We start from the raw sequence: 18,267 nt of genomic DNA, 5'->3' as shown, positions 1-18,267 counted from the left end.
GTTTCATTTAGAATGTTTTTTTTCTTGTTTTCCTCCTCTAAAAACTACGTGCGTGTTATGGTCAGGTGCGTGTTATAGAGCGAAAAATACGGTATTTTAAAAGCTGCTCCGTCTGAGTTCTTATTGATAAAACAGTTGCATGTCAATTGTTGTTGTTTTCTTTTTAGTGTTTATATTATTAACTTGTATGATGTAGATTTGTTTTTTGTTTTTTTAATGTCGGTTTTTGTCTTTTGTGTATTGTTATTTTTCGATATATTTCTTGGTGTTGTTTGGAAAATACTAATAAATTTCTTAAAATAATAATAATAAAAAGTTTACAAGGAAGAAGCGACCAACCCCAGCAAAAGACATCCATGGTTTCTGCCCGTCCGTTTCCCCCCTGCCGTTCTTCGTTTACATCCCTCTTCCTTTCTCTCCTTCCAGCGACCGAACCGCCCGCTACTATTATTACTGGCACCTGAGGAAGCAAGTCCTCCGTTCGCAGAGCCTCCTTCGCGAGGAGGCCTATTTCCTGCTGGCAGCCTTCGCCCTGCAAGCCGACCTGGGCAACTTCAAAAGGAACAAGCACTACGGGAAATACTTTGAACCCGAAGCCTACTTCCCCGCCTGGGTAGGAACACCCTCTTCCTTCGAGCCCAGGCTCTCTCTCTCCCTCTATCCCCCTTCATCTCTCTTCCCGGTGCCTAAACACAAGCTGTGTTGCCATAGCTCTGAAGGCCACCCACCCTCTGAGCCGTTCCAGACGGCACGAGGGGTTTGTGGGCGGGTTCACCTGTCAGCCGGAAAATATTCTGAAGGCGGCCATGGGGCTTCCCAGCTTGGCTGGGATCGAGTTGCCTTTTGCAGAAATCTGGCGAGTTGCCTTTTGCAGAAATCTGGTCTGTCTGTTTTGGCTTTCCCCTCGGAGGAGAGCGCTAGCTGTCAACTTACAGATTTGAAAATAAGGGGCCAGCAGCCTTGAAAATAAGGGATCAGCAGCCAAAATAAGGGATTTTCCCAGCACAGGTATGTTCAACTTCTGAGCCCCTCCGAGCCAAAGGCAGAAAGCCCAGCCAGCAGCCAAACGAAGCCTCTAGCGGTGGTTCCCACAGCACAGCAACCCGGCAAAGGGGATGCAGCAAGGGAAACCGCCGTCACCTCTCTGCTGGGAAGCGCTGAGCAAAGGCGAGTCCCCAGGCAACGCGGCCGATTTGAGGGGCACAAGGCATGCAAGCTCCACCCGCCAGTCGTTCTTAGACTCCTTATTGGGTGAGCAACGCAGCCAAGCAACACAGTTGGAGCCTCCCTCCTCCCTGGCCAGCAAGGAGGGAGGGAGAGGAGCTGCTTCCTTTGAAACCCGGGAAATTTAAGGGACATCATCAATAAGGGACAGCAGCGGGACACGGCGCTGGGATAAGGGGCTTTCCCGCCAAATTAGGGACAGATGACAGCTATGGCCGATACACCTGTTGGTTTTGGTGTTTTGTTTTTCGCCGGCTCCGTTCGCAGCGGCCAGGCTCTGAGGCGGAGCCATAGCAGTACTTGCGACTGGATGCGTGAACATAGGAACCTGCCCAAGACCCTTGGTCCATCTAGCACAGTGCTGCCCACACTGGCTTGCAGCAGCCCGACAGGATTTTGGGCAAGAGGCTCTCCCCAACCCTGCCTTGGGGTGCCGTTGAGGGTTGGTTGGTTCTCTGTTCATAGAGGTTCCTGCATTTCAGGGGTTGGTCTAGATGACCCTCAGGGGTCCCTTCCAGCTCTTCAATTCTATGGTTGAAGCCTTCTGCTTGCAAGTTCTGCCCCTGTGCTGTGGCCCTTCCTGTCCTGGCCCCCAAACTTCCTAGGGACATGGGAAGCAGCCTCATACGCAGCCAGACCGTGGGTCCATCAGTGCTTTGCATTCCCAACCTGCATTCAATAATAATAATAATAATAATAATAATAATAATAATAATAATAATAATAATAATAAAAAATATCTCTCCCTCCCCAGCCAAAGACGGGCTCAGAGCGGCTACCAACAGTAAAAGTAACACAGTTTAAAGCACTACAGTCACTGCTTCCCTCGAAAAATTCTGGGAGCTGAGTACAGTGGTGCCTCGCAAGACGAAAAGAATCCGTTCCGTGAGTCTCTTCGTCTAGCGGTTTTTTCGTCTTGCGAAGCACGGCTATTAGTGGCTTAGCGCTATTAGCGGCTTAGCGGCTATTAAAGGATTAGCGGCTTAGCGGCTATTAAAGGATTAGCGGTTTAGCGGCTTAGAAAAAGGGGGAGCGGGGAAAAATCGCAAGACTCACAAGCCATTTCCGTCTTGCAAAGCAAGCCCATAGGGAAATTCGTCTTGCGAAGCAGCTCATAAAACCAAACACCCTTTCGTCTAGCGGGTTTTTCGTCTTGCGAGGCATTCGTCTTGCGGGGCACCACTGTATTGTTAGGAAACCCCTTTTTAGCTCCCCGAACTACAGCTCCCGGAGTTCCCCGGCAAGAGCCAGAGGCAGATTTAGGTTTGATTTGGCCCTAAGCTCCTGAAGGTAATGGGGCCCTTTATATGTCCAGCTGTCCTTTGTCCACAAGAAATTGTCGGATTTTTTTTTGTTTTTTTTTTTTTTTTTGCATTGAATATATGCTATATGGTAATTTATGGACCTAATGGGTATCTCACGCCATTTGCACATAACAAAATATGTATTTTATCAAAGTAATTGTTGAACTGAAATACAATTAAAAAGAAGTATATTGGGGGGGCAAGAAAGTGGGGCCCTAAGCTATAGCTTGTTTAGCACTGGGAAGAGAGGTTGATATTTAAGCCACTCTGGGAATTGTAGCTCGTTCAGGGAAAGGGGGCATCTCTTAACAACTCCCAATACCCATAACAAACTTCATCTCCCAGGATACTTTTCAGGAGTCCATAGCTGTTTAAAATGGGATAGCAGGGTGGCGCTGTGGGTTAAACCACAGACTTGCCGATCAGAAGGTCGGCGGTTCGAATCCCCGCAATGGGGTGAGCTCTCATTGCTCGGTCCCTGCTCCTGCCAACCTAGCAGTTCGAAAGCACATCAAAGTGCAAGTAGATAAATAGGTACCGCTCTGGCGGGAAGGTAAACGGCGTTTCCGTGCGCTGCTCTGGTTCACCAGAAGTGACTTAGTCATGCTGGCCACATGACCCGGAAGCTGTACGCCGGCTTCCTCGGCAAATAAAGTGAGATGAGCGCCACAACCCCAGAGTCGTCCGCAACTGGACCTAATGGTCAGTGGCTCTCAGGAAGGGCTGTGTGGCTCGGGGGCAGCGCACCTGCTTCTCCAGGCGAGACCGGGGCCCTGGAGAAGGTGCTGCCAGTCAGTGTAGACAACACTAAACTAGTCGTACCAATAAGTCTTTCTGGGCACGAGGCAGCTCCCTCTGCATGTTCTATGCTCTTAAGTCTCCTTCGGTCAGTCAGCTCCTCCTTGGAATTCCCAGCCCATAAAATTTATCCTGGCTGTGTGTGTCTGTCTGTGGATGAACAGTCATTTGGACACCCAAGTGTGCACTTTGTACAAGCTTGTTTTCCCCTGCTGTGGAGGGTAGGACTTGAACCCATGGCTTCAAGCTGCAAGAAAGGAGATTCCGGCTAAACATCAGGAAGAACTTTCTGACAGTAACAGCTGTTTGCGTGGCGAGTCCCCTTCCCCCCATGTGAAATGAAGACACCGGACACATTAAGGTTAATGGGCATAAAAGGCCACAACTTTATTGATTACAGGAATTAGAAGGTATTGGCCTTAGGCATTGGCTCCTATCGACTACCTGGCATGGAGACCGGGAAGGGTTATCCACAAGCCGTGGGAGTCCTGTTGAAGTACGCCAACTAGGATCCCACGGGTGTCACCGCTGGGGGGGCGTGCCGGGGGCCCTGACCTCCCTAGGTTTCAGACAGGGCAACGCCCCCTGGATTCCTCTACCGGACCACCCTTTTCATTGGGGGAAGGTGATGGTGCTTCCTTCCCCCCCTTCACTTGCATAACAATTCCCCCTGCCAATGCCTAACCACCAATACCGAGGAAGTTGTGACGTTTGCTACGAGGTAGGCGAAAAAACCAAAAGGCTGGAAGTGCGCCAAGTTGGAAAAATTCCTACCAGGCCCCTTGCGGCGACCAACCGGAGTCCATAGCAAGGTCAAAGCTAGCTAAGCCTAAAGGGTGGGTGGGATGGGAAAACCGGGCAGCTGGAACGGGGAAAAGAGGGCGGTCCCCGGGCGTGCCGGCCTTAAAAGGGCTAGGCCACGCCTCCCCTGCCCGCCGATTGGCGGGCCGGGTCGCAGACACGCCCGGGGATTCCCTCTTCTCGCGGGGGCTAAAACCAGCCCCCGCGTGTGTGGGAAGGGGTGGCTCGCAACTCCCCCCTCCTCTCGAGCTCGGAAGGGGCTTTGACAGTGGAACAGTCTCCATTGGGAGGTTGTGGACTCTCCTTCCTTGGAGGTTTTCAAGCAGAGGTTGGGGGGGGCCATCTGTCATGGATGCTTGAGCTGAAATTCCCGCATTAAAGGAGGCATAGCTGCCAGCTCCCTGGGTGCCTGGGCACCCACAAAATTCCCCATGATTGGGGTCGGGCACCCACAAATTTCAGCGCCAGGGCCATGCATGACACCCATGGCCCCAGGCGCCCATGGTTGCAGGACCAAGCTGGCTCTCCTGGCAGGGGGTTGGACTAGATGGCCCTTGGGGTCCCTTCACAGCTGTCAACTTTTCCCTTTTCTTGCGAGGAATCCTATTTGGAATAAGGGAATTTCCCTTTAAAAAAAAGGGAAACATTGACAGCTATGGGACCCTTCCAACTCTGTGATTCTATGCCACACCAGTAAAACACAGCAGGCCTGCAACTTTCGCGGGATTTACCTACACGATTGCAGCGTTGTGCGAGTAAGCTGGCAGCGACCGTGTCTTGAGGCCTGCCTGTGGCTATTGGCGCAAGGCAAAAGGGCGGCTTGGTGTGTTTGACCGACCCGTCTCAGGCTTCAAGTTCACCCGACTCCCAAGCCAGCCCTCACTGCAAACGTGTCGGCTAAGAGGATTACATGCTTGCAGCAAGCTTGACTCACTATTTCCATTTTAAGCACCCAGGAGTGTTTAGCATCTCCTCTGCATTAAGGGGGGGGGGGGGGTGGGGAGCAACAGCTCAGGCTTCAGATAGCAGACACAACCGCTGGGATGAGACAGGCGATCTGAAATGAAAACACATTCCAGAGTCTAAAATGACTCTCGGCAAAAAAAACCCACCCTCTGCACCTTCAGTCTCCAAAGAACAGGAGGAATATAAACATGTAAGTGTTCTGTTGCACGCACATACCCCAGAATCCAAATTTTGCATTTTAGGTAATGCATGCTCCGGGTTGCATAAACAGCCTTGTCATTATCCGGGCCCTGAATGAAAGGCAGTATAGTACAATGGCATCTTACGTGGGGGTTTGGTTCCAGGGGTCCCACATGTGCACAAGAAGGCAAATAATAATAATAATAATAATAATAATAATAATAATAATAATAATAATAATAATAATAATAATAATTTATTATTTATACCCCGCCCATCTGGCTGAGTTTCCCCAGCCACTCTGGGCGGCTTCCAATCAAGTGTTAAAAACAATACAGCATTAAATATTAAAAACTTCCCTGAACAGGGCTGCCTTCAGATGTCTTTAAAAAGAAGATAGCTGCTTATTTCCTTCACATCTGAAGGGAGGGCGTTCCACAGGGCGGGTGCCACTGCCAAGAAGGCCCTCTGTCTCATTCCCTGCAACCTCACTTCTCACAATGAGGGAACCGCCAGAAGGCCCTCGGCGCTGGACCTCAGTGTCCGGGCTGAACGATGGGGGTGGAGACGCTCCTTCAGGTATACAGGACCGAGGCTGTTTAGGGCTTTAAAGGTCAGCACCAACACATTGAATTGTGCTCGGAAACATACTGGGAGCCAATGTAGGTTTTTCAGGACCGGTGTTAGGTGGTCCCGGCGGCCACTCCCAGTCACCAGTCTAGCTGCCACATTCTGGAGTAATTGCAGTTTCCGGGTCACCTTCAAAGGTAGCCCCACGTAGAGCGCGTTGCAGTAGTCCAAGCGTGAGATAACTAAAGCATGCACCACTCTGGCGAGACAGTTCGCGGGCAGGTAGGGTCTTAGCCTGCGTACCAGGTGGAGCTGGTAGACAGCCACCCTGGACACAGAATTAACCTGTGCCTCCATGGACAGCTGTGAGTCCACAATGACTCCCAGGCTGCGCACCTGGTCCTTCATGGGCACAGTTGCCCCATTCAGGACCAGGGAGTCCCCCACATACTTGAACTGTCCCTTCACAAGGATACTTGCCCTTCTGGAGCTGGTGTGCTGAGTGGGCCTTGCCCCAAAGCAAGGAAGAAATCTTTAAAGCCATCCTTTTTGCTCTCTGCCTTGCTCATCTGGTACGGCTTGCTCTTGCGAGATCTCGTGCGACCGTGCGCATTCTTCCAGAGCCGGCATGCTGAGAGGGCTTTGCACAGCAAGCAAGGTAGATAAGCTCTTTCCATACTGGGGGAAAAAAATGTTGCATGCATTTAACTTGTGCAGTTTTAACCAGCCGAAACCGCGCGATAAATAAATAAAGCCGCTTGCTTCCCCAAAAGTAACGCTGTTGAGAATTGCAAACATTTATTTACACGCTGAAAGCCTTGCTGCAGACGCTCATATTTGTGACTTTAGAAAAAGGGAGGTATGGTGGAGAAGACTTCAGCTGCTCTTTTAAAGGAAAGGAGAAGAACCTTTGGGAAGAGGTGCTCCCTAAGTTGAGGGCCTCCAGCCCCCTGGGTGGTGCTGAACTACAACTCCCATAATTCCTGGCTGTCAGAGACGTTGGCTGGGGTCGTACAGTAAGCCTGCAAGTGCACGCATTTAACTTGTGCGCATTTATCTCAGTGAAGACCTTACTTGGAAAATCAATACAACCCAGGTGGTTAAGAAAGCCCAACAGAGACTCCATCTCCTCAGAGTATTGCAGAAGAACGATGTCAACATTTGATGATCTCCTTCTACCGGTCCACAATAGAAAGTGTCCTTTCATACTGCATCACGGTGTGGTCCGCTGGTTTGACATCAACTGATAGGAAGTGCCTACAGAGGGTGGTGAATACAGCACAAGATTTTATGGGCTGTCCCGTGAATCCACTGGATGAAATAGCGAAAGAAGGTTGCCTCAGGAGAGTGAGGAAAATTCTCAGGGATGATTCACACCCTGGCCGGCACTTTCTTGATCTCCTGCCCTCGGGCAGAAGATATAGAAGCATGATTCCTCACACCAACAGGGTAAAGAACAGCTTCTATCCGTGGGCTGTTAGGCTGCTGAATGAAAAGATAACAACAGGGCAACTGTCAGTAAACGAGGGGAATTAAGACTAAGAGAGCTGAGTGGGGGGTGCTCGTGTAATCTCACTGTATACAGTGGTACCTCGCAAGACGAAATTAATTCGTTCCGCGAGTTTTTTCTTCTTGCGAGTTTTTTGTCTTGCAAAGCACGGTTTCCCATAGGAATGCATTGAAAATCAATTAATGCGTTCCTATGGAAACTGCCTTCAGACCAGGTCCGGGGACAGTCTGTCCCCCGACCTCTTCTGAAGGCTAGGCTGGGCTGGGGGACAAGGGCTTTTCTTCCCACCGCCAGCCTTCAGAACCTCTTCTGAAGGCCGGCGGTGGGCGAAAGTCTTTGCTCCCGACCGCCAGCATTTTAAAAGAAGTCCCCGGAGATTTCCCTTTGGGCTTTCTTCTTGCGAAGCAAGCCCATAGGGAAATTTGTCTGGCGAAGCACCTCGAAAAACGGAAAACTCTTTCTTCTTGTGAGTTTTCCATCTTGCGAGGCATTCGTCTTGCGAGGTACCACTGTACAAGTTGTAGAAGTGACAATAAAGTATGACAATAAAGTATTTCAATTTAGCTTGACACACGTGGTAGGAAAAAGAATATGGAAAGGGTGAAGGTTCTGGGGGGAATGACTTTGGCAGTCCCACTTGCCATATGTTTTGAGTCTGTGCTGTTTTGGCTTTAGGTGGCATCCCCAGAACGTAAGCCCCGCATAACTTGCAGGCTTGCTCCAGTTGGAAGCAACTGGAGGCCACTGGGATTTGGGAAGGCTGTGTCAAGTCGTCTCTGGTCCACTGTTATTTCGCCTAGCAAACCTGACATTCCCAGCCAGGCGCAATTAACACCCAGCGCCCCTTCTCTCTCTCTCTCTCGGCAGGTGGTGGCAAAGAGAGGGAAGGACTACATCCTGAAGCACATTCCCATCATGCACAAGGACCAGTGCGCCCTGACGGCCTCCGAGGCCCATCTGAAGTACATCAAGGAAGCTGTCCGTCTCGATGACGTGGCTGTGCATTATTATAGATTGTATAAGGTACGGGGGAGGCAGAGGCGAACGGGTCCTGTTAGGCAAGGCAAGAGCCGCTGATCAGTTTATGTCCTCCATTTGGGAAGGCGAAAAGAATTTCGTGTCCCTGGTCATTATTCTCTCTCCTCCTCCTGGCCCCAAAACAATAGGTTTTGACCTATAAAGCCTTAAACGGCTCAGGACTGCAATACCTCCAGGACCGCCTCTTTCTATATGAACCTACCCGGACCTTGAGATCGTCTTCTGAGGCCCTCCTTCGTGTGCTGCCTCCTCTAGAGGTCCGGAGGGTGGCAACACGAGAACGGGGCCTTCTCTGCAGTGGCTCCCTGTCTGTGGGATGCTCTCCCCAGGGAAGTTCGCCTGGCGCCTTCATTACACACCATTAGGTGCCAGGCAAAAAAGTTCCTTTTTAAACAGGCCTTTGGTTGATCTGTTTGACATCCTATACTCTTTTAAAAGGTGGCTCTTTTCTGGGGGGGGGGTGTTAATTGGGTTGTTGTTTTCATTCTGATTATATATGTTGTGATATTTTCTGTGAACCACCCTGAGACCACTAGGTATAGGGTGCTATATAAAAACTACAGTAATAATAATAATAATAATAATAATAATAATAATAATAATATGGAGCCAGTGTAGTGTAGTGGTTAAGAGCAGTAGACTCGTAATCTGGTGAACCGGGTTCGCTTCCCCGCTCCTCCACATGCAGCTGCTGGGTGACCTTGGGCAAATCACACTTCTCTGAAGTCTCTCAGCCCCACTCACCTCACAGAGTGTTTGTTGTGGGGGAGGAAGGGAAAGGAGAATGTGAGCCACTTTGAGACTCCTTAAAGGGAGTGAAAGGCAGGATATCAAATCCAAACTCTTCTAATAATAATAGTAATAATAATAATAATACAGTCATACCTCTTGTTACGTTCGGTTCAGGTTACGTCTTTTCAGGTTGTGTCCCGCGGTAACCCGGAAGTACCAGAAAGGGTTACTTCCAGGTTTCGCCGCATGCGCAGACGCTCAAAATGATGTCATGCGCAGAAGCGGCGAATCGCGACACGCGCAGACGCTCATGTTGCGAACGGGGCTCCGGAACGGATCCCGTTCACAACCAGAGGTACCACTGTAATAATAATAATAACCTCAGGGAAATTTAGTGCTGCGTTTTCACATGGCTCACTGAGAAACTGCAACGGTGTGTTTGCGACGGCACTCTTCAAAAACGGCTGTAGAGATAAGTTGCAAGGTCTGAAGACGGAGACCATTATTCGGCCTGGCCACCAGGCTTTAGCCCTCGCTTCTGGAGGACAGCTGCATTTCACAGCGGGGGATGCTGCAAAATCTCAGGGGGGCGTGCTAGAGGATTAGGGGTCCTTTCCAACCCTGCAGTTCTGTGTTTCTGTGAAAAGCTGGGGCGCTAGCAGCAAGCAAACGTCTCCCAGACCAATCGTCATATCCAGGCACTGGACAATAGAGGGCACCCTTGGCTAACCTGATGCCTTACAGATGTTTTGAACTACAATTCCCATCACCCCCAGCGAGCACGGCTGGGTAATGGAGAGGTGCTTCTTTGAGGATTTACGGCCCCAGATCCTTCAGGGCTTCATAAGTAACCAGTGATAGAATCATAGAATCATAGAGTTGGAATAGACCACAAGGGCCATCGAGTCCAACCCCCTGCCAAGCAGGAAACACCATCAGAGCACTCCTGACATATGGTTGTCAAGCCTCTGCTTAAAGACCTCCAAAGAAGGAGACTCCACCACACTCCTTGGCAGCAAATTCCACTCTCGAACAGCTCTTACTGTCAGGAAGTTCTTCCTAATGTTTAGGTGGAATCTTCTTTCTTGTAGTTTGGATCCATTGCTCCGTGTCCGCTTCTCTGGAGCAGCAGAAAACAACCTTTCTCCCTCCTCTCTATGACATCCTTTTATATATTTGAACATGGCTATCATATCACCCCTTAACCTCCTCTTCTCCAGGCTAAACATGCCCAGCTCCCTTAGCCGTTCCTCATAAGGCATCGTTTCCAGGCCTTTGACCATTTTGGTTGCCCTCCTCTGGACACGTTCCAGTTTGTCAGTGTCCTTCTTGAACTGTGGTGCCCAGAACTGGACACAGTACTCCAGGTGAGGTCTGACCAGAGCAGAATACAGTGCCACTATTACTTCCCTTGATCTAGATGCTATACTCCTATTGATGCAGCCCAGAATTGCATTGGCTTTTTTAGCTGCCGTGTCACACTGTTGGCTCATGTCAACATAGCTAGAATTTGGAACGGGATTGTGAGGGAAGCCAGCGAGGTATGGCCCTTGTGCCCGCTGGTGCTGATGGGAGTTGTAGTCCAGAACATCTGGAGGGCGCCGGGTTGGGGAAGGATGCTCTGTTAATCCACACACAACCTTGCTCTGAAGAACCAGGGGGGCCCCTCTTTTCTCTCCATGTCTGAGCGCTCCTTTTCCCAAGTAAAACAGCCGTTCGAATTGTGTGTGCGAGGTGAGGGCTTTGTAAAAGGGCAAAAAGAGTCATTATCATTTCTTTCTCGCAGGACAAGAAGGAAATCGAGGCCTCCCTCACTCTAGGGCTTACCACTCGAGGCATCCAGATATTCCAGGTACGTGCCTCCAAAACATTACATACCATTGAGATGACTTCTTGTTTTCCCAGACATAAGCCGGCTCACTTTCAGCAGGGTAAACTCTGCATGGAATCTGGGATTTGGATTTCCGGGGGGGGGGGGGGGAGGGATGATGATTCACAGTCCTTCTGACTTTTGAGGCTTGCCTGAAAGCAGGTACAGTGGTGCCTCGCAAGACGAAATTAATTCGTTCCGCGAGTTTTGTCGTCTTGCGATTTTTTTCATCTTGCGAAGCACGGTGTCGGGAAAGTTTTGGAAAAGCTTCAAAAATCACCAAAGTCTTCAAAAACCTCAAAAAAGGCTACCACACCGCGTGCTATGAGTTGCTCCTCGAAGTCAAGTCGCAACTGTATTAACGGTGTTAAGAAAAAGGAAACAAACTTGCAAGACGTTTCCGTCTTGCGAAGCAAGCCCATAGGGAAAATCGTCTTGCGAAGCAGCTCAAAAAACCAAAAACCCTTTCGTCTAGCGAGTTTTCCGTCTTGCGAGGCATTCGTCTTGCGAGGTACCACTGTAACTCGTCTCCATGCTGGAGAGTCCAGGTTTTGGATGGTAGAGCTGCAGAAAGAGATGGGGAGAGTTTTCTGAAACCTAAGATGTGCACAGATGTACCTTTTTAGAAAAGATGTACCTTTTTAGGGAAAAAAGATCACTGACATTTCTGCTCCCATGGGATAAAACACACACACACACACATACTCTCTTTGCAATCCATTCTCCTACTTGGCTGCCTGCCTTGAACCTCCCATTTTATATTGTAAAATTCTGCAAATGGTAAATATATTCAGCTATCGTGGCTGCCGGGATGCGGGTGGCGCTGTGGGTTAAACCACAGAGCCTAGGACTTGCCGATCAGAAGGTCGGCGGTTCGAATCCCCGCAATGGGATGAGCTCCCGTTGCTCGGTCCCTGCTCCTGCCAACTTAGCAGTTCGAAAGCACGTCAAAGTGCAAGTAGATAAATAGGTACCACTCTGGCGGGAAGGTAAACGGTGTTTCCGTGCGCTGCTCTGGTTCGCCAGAAGCGGCTTAGTCATGCTGGCCACATGACCCGGAAGCTGTACGCCGGCTCCCTCGGCCAATAAAGCGAGATGAGCGTCGCAACCCCAGAGTCGGCCACGACTGGACCTAATGGTCAGGGGTCCCTTTACCTTTATCATGGCTGCCAGTTCATTTCTGCACCCAGTTCAAGATGCTCATGCCTGTCTTCAAACCCCTGAGCAACTTAGGCCCCAAATAGCTGGAAAAACCCCTTGCCTACAGACGCCCTTGGCTGTTAAAAGCAGCAGAGGGGTCTTTCTGAGTAGTCCCACCTCCCTCAGAAGTTCACAGCCATGGTGGCGGCAGACCAGGAGAGGGTCTTCTGTGTGGTGGCCCCTAACCTGCGGAAATTCCTCCCCACGGAGGTGCGTCTTTCATTGTACGCTGAAGACACATCCCTGGCGCCTGAGGCATGTGTTTTCAGGGCTGTTCCTGTGATTGTAATTTGCTTTAACTGTTTTTTAGTTTTACATTGCCGTAACCCACCATGAGGCATGCTAGAAAAGAGCAGGTAATAAATATAATGGCCGTTGTCTCTCTCCCCGCCCCCTTTTCTTCCTTCCCAGAATGTAAACAGCGAAAGACAGTTGCTTTACGACTTCCCTTGGACGAATGTGGGGAAACTTGTGTTTGTGGTGAGTAGGGAGATACCAAAGTCAGCTTCGCTGCTCAATTCCTCGCAAATATTCTGCCTGTGGCACGGATTTGCACGATGGGTTTTCTTGGGGCGCACGCTTGGGGTAATTTCTGGTTGCTTCACCTCAAAATGGAGATTGTACGAAAAGGGTCAAGGGGGAAGGATGGTGAGGGAAGCTAACGTATTTTTTTGGAAAGCTTTAGTTTGGCCAGGGGGGAAGATAAGTAAAGCAGGGACGCAACCGGAGAGTATAATGTGAAGAAAATACAAAAGAAAGCATTTCTCTAAACGGCACATGGTTATGTGCAAGGGACATGGATGGTGCTGTGGTTTAAACCATGGAGCCTCTTGGGCTTGCCAGTCAGAAGGTCGGCGGTTCGAATCCCCGTGACGGGGTGAGCTCCCGTTGCTCTGGCCCAGCTCCTGCCAAATCTAGCAGTTCGAAAGCACACCAGCACAAGTAGATAAATAGGTACCACTGTGGCGGGAAGGTAAACAGTGTTTCCAGGCGCTTTGGTTTCCGTCACGGTGTCCCGTTGTGCCAGAAGCAGTTTAGTCCTGTTGGCCACATGACCCGGAAAGCTGTCTGTGGACAAACACCAGCTCCCTCGGCCTGAAAGAGAGATGAGCGCCGCAACCCCATAGACGCCTTTGACTGGACTTAACCGTCCAGGGGTCCTTTACCTTTTTTATGTTCAAGGATTACGCTCCTTCAAGAGGTACAAGGAGGTTTTTAACATTTGAGGATTTTGTATTTGAATACTTTGCTGGAAGCTACCCAGGGTGATGGGTGGCGCTGTGGGTTAAACCACAGAGCCTAGGGCTTGCCGATCAGAAGGTTGCCGGTTCAAATCCCTGCGACTTTAAGAGTGTCTTGCAGTCTTTGGTAAACTGCTTCGAAGCCACCTTTAACAAATAAAGATAATTTCAAGGCAGCGCCTTAGAGAGGCTGCCTTGCTTTTTTAAAGATTCAACCCCGCTAGCAAGCTCTGCATCAGTTTGATTTGGGGCCTCGCACATCCAAAGCCGGCGCTTCTATTTTTTGTTTCGTTCTTTTACGAGCTCCGCTTCCTGGCAAGAAATAAAAACCCTCTCAAAGCTGCTTGCGATAAAATACTTACAGAATAATAAAGCGGCAACAAATAAAAGAAAGCAGCCAAAAGTGTTAAAAAACACAAGTCTCTCTCAGCAGTGTCTCCCAAAAAGCAGGTGCCACAAGGACCCTTCCCCCTGAGGGCCACATTCCTCTCTGAAAAGGCATCTAAGGGCCACATCCCAGCAGGAGGCAGGGCCAGCAGGAAGAGTGGGTGGAGCAAAAAAAGTACCGTATTTTTCGCTCTATAAGACGCACCAGACCACAAGACGCACCTAGTTTTTGGAGGAGGAAAACAAGAGGGGGAAAAATTCTGAATCTCAGAAGCCAGAACAGCAAGAGGGATCGCTGTGCAGTGAAAGCAGCAATCCCTCTTGCTGTTCTGGCTTCTGGGATAGCTGCGCAGCCTGCATTCGCTCCATAAGACGCACACACATTTCCCCTTACTTTTTAGGAGGGAAAAAGTGAGTCTTATAGAGCAAAAAATACGGTACATTTTTCTGTCATTCTGTATCTTAGTTCATCTGTAGCCATTGGCAGCCCTCTCCTCCACAAATTTGTCTAATCCTCTTTTTTTTTTAAGACATAATTTTTTATTGATTTTCACAGGTTTTACAAATTTACTTATATTTCAATACAGTCGTACCTTGGTTGCTGAATGCCTTGGAACTCGTACATTTCGACTCCTGAACAATCGAAAACCGGAAGTGAGTGTTCCAGTTTTCGAAAGATTTTCGGAAGCCCAATGTCCAGCACGGCTTCCGATTGGCTGCAGGAGTTTTCTGCAGCCAATCAGAAGCTGTGCTTTGGTTTCTGAATGTTTTGGATGTTGAACAGACTTCCGGAACGGATTCCGTTCGACTTCCAAGGTACAACTGTATATGTTTTTCTTAAAATTTTTGACTTCCCACCCTTACTTCCATGGTGTTTTTATTCCACCTTATACCTACTGTTTTATATGACATACTTTAATCTAATACAAATTAACCTCAATAATAATAATAATGTATTTATTTATTTATTTATTTATTTATTTATACATACATACATACATACATACATACATACATACCCTGCACATCTGACTGGGTTTCCCCAGCCATTCTGGGAGGCTTCCAACAAAATATTTAAAAATACATTAAAACATCGGTCATTAAAAACCTCCCTAAACAGGGTTGCCTTCAGATGTCTTCTAAAACTCAGGTAGTTGTTTATTTCCTTGACATCTGGTGGGAGGGCGTTCCACAGGGCGGGCGCCACCACCGAGAAGGCCCTCTGCCTCACCATTGTTTTCATTCCACTGCTCATAATTCGGACGCTGCCCGCGTTTTCATTTGTCTACAGCAGTTCTTCAAATAGTCAAGTCCAATTTGGGGGATATCGATGCAGGAGGGAGTTACACAGTTCTGCGCTGCGTACAGAGGTGCTTTCGCTTTTGCATCCTGAATCTCACTGCAGCGTCCGGTCTCCAGGCCCCAGCTGACTCCCGAATGCGCTCCTTTCTCTCCGCAGGGCAAGAGGTTCGAGATCCTGCCCGACGGCTTGCCCTCTGCCCGCAAGCTCACCTACTACACCGCCTGCCCCTTGCGCTCGCGGCACCTCCTGCAGCTCCTGAGCAACAGCCACCGCCTCTACATGAACCTGCAGCCCGTATTGCGGCAGATCAGGAAGCTGGAGGAGAGCGAAGGTAGGAGCGGCCCTGTCTCGGCTCTTCTTTGCTTTGGTCCGTGTCTCCCGCCTGCCAAGGGTGTTAGTCCACAAGGTTATGAGCAACCAGGAGAACAGGAAGCTGATGTCTACTGAGTTTTAAAGTGCAGCTGTGAGAACGGAAGCTGCTGTGACCCTCTTTTCTAGGGATGGGGGGACATGGAGGAGCTGTGAGATTATGGGGGGGGGGCTTGGTTGAGTTGTAAAGGGAAATAAAGGTAAAAAGTAAAGGGACTCAGGTGGCGCTGTGGTCTAAACTCCTGAGCCTCTTGGGCTTGCCATCAGAAGGTTGGCGGTTTGAATCCCCGCAATACTGTGAGCTCCCATTGCTCTGTCCCAGCTCCTGCCAACTTAATAATAATAATTAATAATAATAATAATATTATAATAATAATAATTTTTATTTATACCCTGCCCTCCCTAACCAAGACCGGGCTCAGGGGGGCTAACACCAAATATCAAAACAATTGATTGAAATACAGCTTAAAAACAAGATTAAAATACAACATTAAAACATTTAAAATACAGCCTCATTTCAATGGAAACTCAAATCAAAAACTTTTTGGGGATGAAAACGTCAAGGCTAACTTTCCAGACTGGTCCTACATGGGCCAGAAAAAAGCCAGGGAAGTCCTTAGCAGTGTGAAAGCACGCCAGTGCAAGTAGATAAACAGGTACCATTGCAGCAGGGAATCAAATTGATAACCCAACTGGAAGCTGGAGAAAGAGAGGGGTGTGGCGCCGTGTCTCTCCCCTGACTCTCCCCGGCTTTGCTCCCCAGAGAAGAAACAGTACCGCGAGTCCTATATCAGCGACCTGGAGATGGACCAGATGGAGAAGCGTTCCCGCGCGAGCGGCAGCAGCTCCGGGAGCGTGAAGCACAAGTGCCTCTCCCGCCTCTCGACCGCCAGCCACAGCAGCTCGCACACGTCGGGAATCGAGGCTGACCCCAAGCCCAGGGGCGAGCAGGGGGGCGAGGAGGACTTCCTGCTGCCCTCCGCCCACCACAAACTGAGGGCCTGCAGCTCCCTGACCAGCCACAGCAGCTCCCACACTTCGGGCGTGGAGAGCAGCGAGAAGGAGCGGCTGGAGGAAGAAGACTCCTCCCAGGATGACGGTAAGTCCAGCTCCGAGCCTGTGGGGCGGGCCCCTCCCTTTGGGGACGGATGGACTGGTTATATTTCCACGCTGTAGTTCGCTCAGACGAACCCCCACAAAAAAGCACGTAGGGCATAGGATGTAAATCAGCTCACCCAAAGGCCTGGTTAAAAAGGAACATTTTTGCCTGGCGCCTAAAGGTGTATACAGTGGTGCCTCGCAAGACGGAAAACCCGCTAGACGAAAGGGTTTTCCGTTTTGGAGGTGCTTCGCAAAACGAATTTCCTATGGGCTTGCTTCGCAAGACGAAAATGTCTTGCGAGTTCCTGCAGGGTTTTTTTCCTCCCCCCCCCCTTTTCCCCAAGCCGCTAAGCCGCTTATCAGCTGTTCCGCTAAGCCGCTTAACAGCTGAGCCGCTAAGCCGCTTATCAGCTGATCTGCTAAGCCGCTTATCAGCTGATCCGCTAAGCCCGCTAAGCTGCTAATAGCGCTAATGGGCTTGCTTCGCAAGACGAAAAAACCGCAACACGAAGAGAATCGCGGAACGGATTCTTTTCGTCTTGCGAGGCACCACTGTAATGAAGGCACCAGGCAGACTTTCCTGGGGAGAGCATTCCACAAACAGGGAGCCACTGCAGAGAAGGCCCCGTTTTCGTATCATCACCCTCCAGACCTCTCAAGGAGAGGGCATACGAAGAAGGGCCTCAGATGATAATCTCAGGGTCCTGGCAGGTTCATATGGGAAGAGGCAGTCCTGGAGGTATTGGGGTCCTGAGCCATTTAAAACTTTATAGGTCAAAACCAGCACTTGGAATTGGGCCTGGAGACGAATTGGTAGCCAGTGCAGTTGGACCAGAATCAGTGTAATATGCTCAAACCGTCTTGCTCCGGTGAACAACCTGGCCGCTGAATTCTGCACCAGCTGAAGTTTCCGAACCGTCTTCAGAGGCAGCCCTACATGGAACGCATTGCAGAAATCTAACCTTGAGGTTACCAGAGCATAGACAACAGTAGTTAGGCTATCCCTGTCCAGATAGGGGCTTAGCTGGGCCACCAGCCAAAGCTGATGGAAGGCGCCTGCAAACACGGTGCAATGAAAATGTCTTTACTTTTCCAAAGCCCACGCGTATGAGGATGGGCAGGGCCGAATTTAGGTTCAGTGTGGCCCTCAGCTACTGAAGGCCCTTTATATGTCCAGCTGTCAACAACAGATTGTCACTGTTTTCTGTGTTGAATATATGCTATACGTTAATTTATAGACCTAACAAGTAATTAAAGCCATTTGCACATGTTGCCATGCAAGCAGTCCATGCAGAATGTAGGCACCCTATATATAGAAAGGAGCAAACCAGTGATATTTGAGGGAGCAGGCGTGGCCCGTGACTTACATCATGGGAGCCTACACAACACAAAACCCAGTTGCTGTTTGTAGGTTTTATTTCATTTGTTTTTATCTTACAGTTTGGAAAAACATCCAGTTTTTTCCCCTTTAAATTTTATTGGGGGCCCCCAAGAGAGTGGGGCCCTAAGCTATAGCTTGTTTAGCTTATACAGTCATACCTCAGGTTACAGCTGCTTCAGGTTGTGTTTTTTCGGGTTACGGACCGCCGAAACCCACAAGTACCGGAACGGGTTACTTCCAGGTTTCGGCAGTCGCGCATGTGCAGAAGCGCTAAATCATGCTTTGCGCATGT

At 49.6% G+C, this 18,267-nt stretch overlaps 1 protein-coding gene across 2 annotated transcripts in view; it reads left to right on the top strand.

Annotated features, from left to right (window-relative positions):
- FRMD6 (FERM domain containing 6) overlaps nt 1-18,267 on the top strand; it is a 144,019-nt gene that overhangs the window by 117,744 nt on the left and 8,008 nt on the right. For both annotated transcript variants that reach the window (XM_028725014.2, XM_028724936.2), the window contains 6 exons: nt 427-613; nt 8,221-8,376; nt 10,910-10,975; nt 12,605-12,673; nt 15,281-15,455; nt 16,257-16,592. In XM_028725014.2, the coding sequence (XP_028580847.2) occupies nt 427-613; nt 8,221-8,376; nt 10,910-10,975; nt 12,605-12,673; nt 15,281-15,455; nt 16,257-16,592 (989 nt within the window). The remainder of the gene's footprint in view (nt 1-426; nt 614-8,220; nt 8,377-10,909; nt 10,976-12,604; nt 12,674-15,280; nt 15,456-16,256; nt 16,593-18,267) is intronic.

This window comes from Podarcis muralis, chromosome 1 (assembly GCF_964188315.1).
Source record: "Podarcis muralis chromosome 1, rPodMur119.hap1.1, whole genome shotgun sequence".
NCBI lineage: Eukaryota > Metazoa > Chordata > Lepidosauria > Squamata > Lacertidae > Podarcis > Podarcis muralis.
This window is presented reverse-complemented; position numbering and strand designations above follow the sequence as displayed.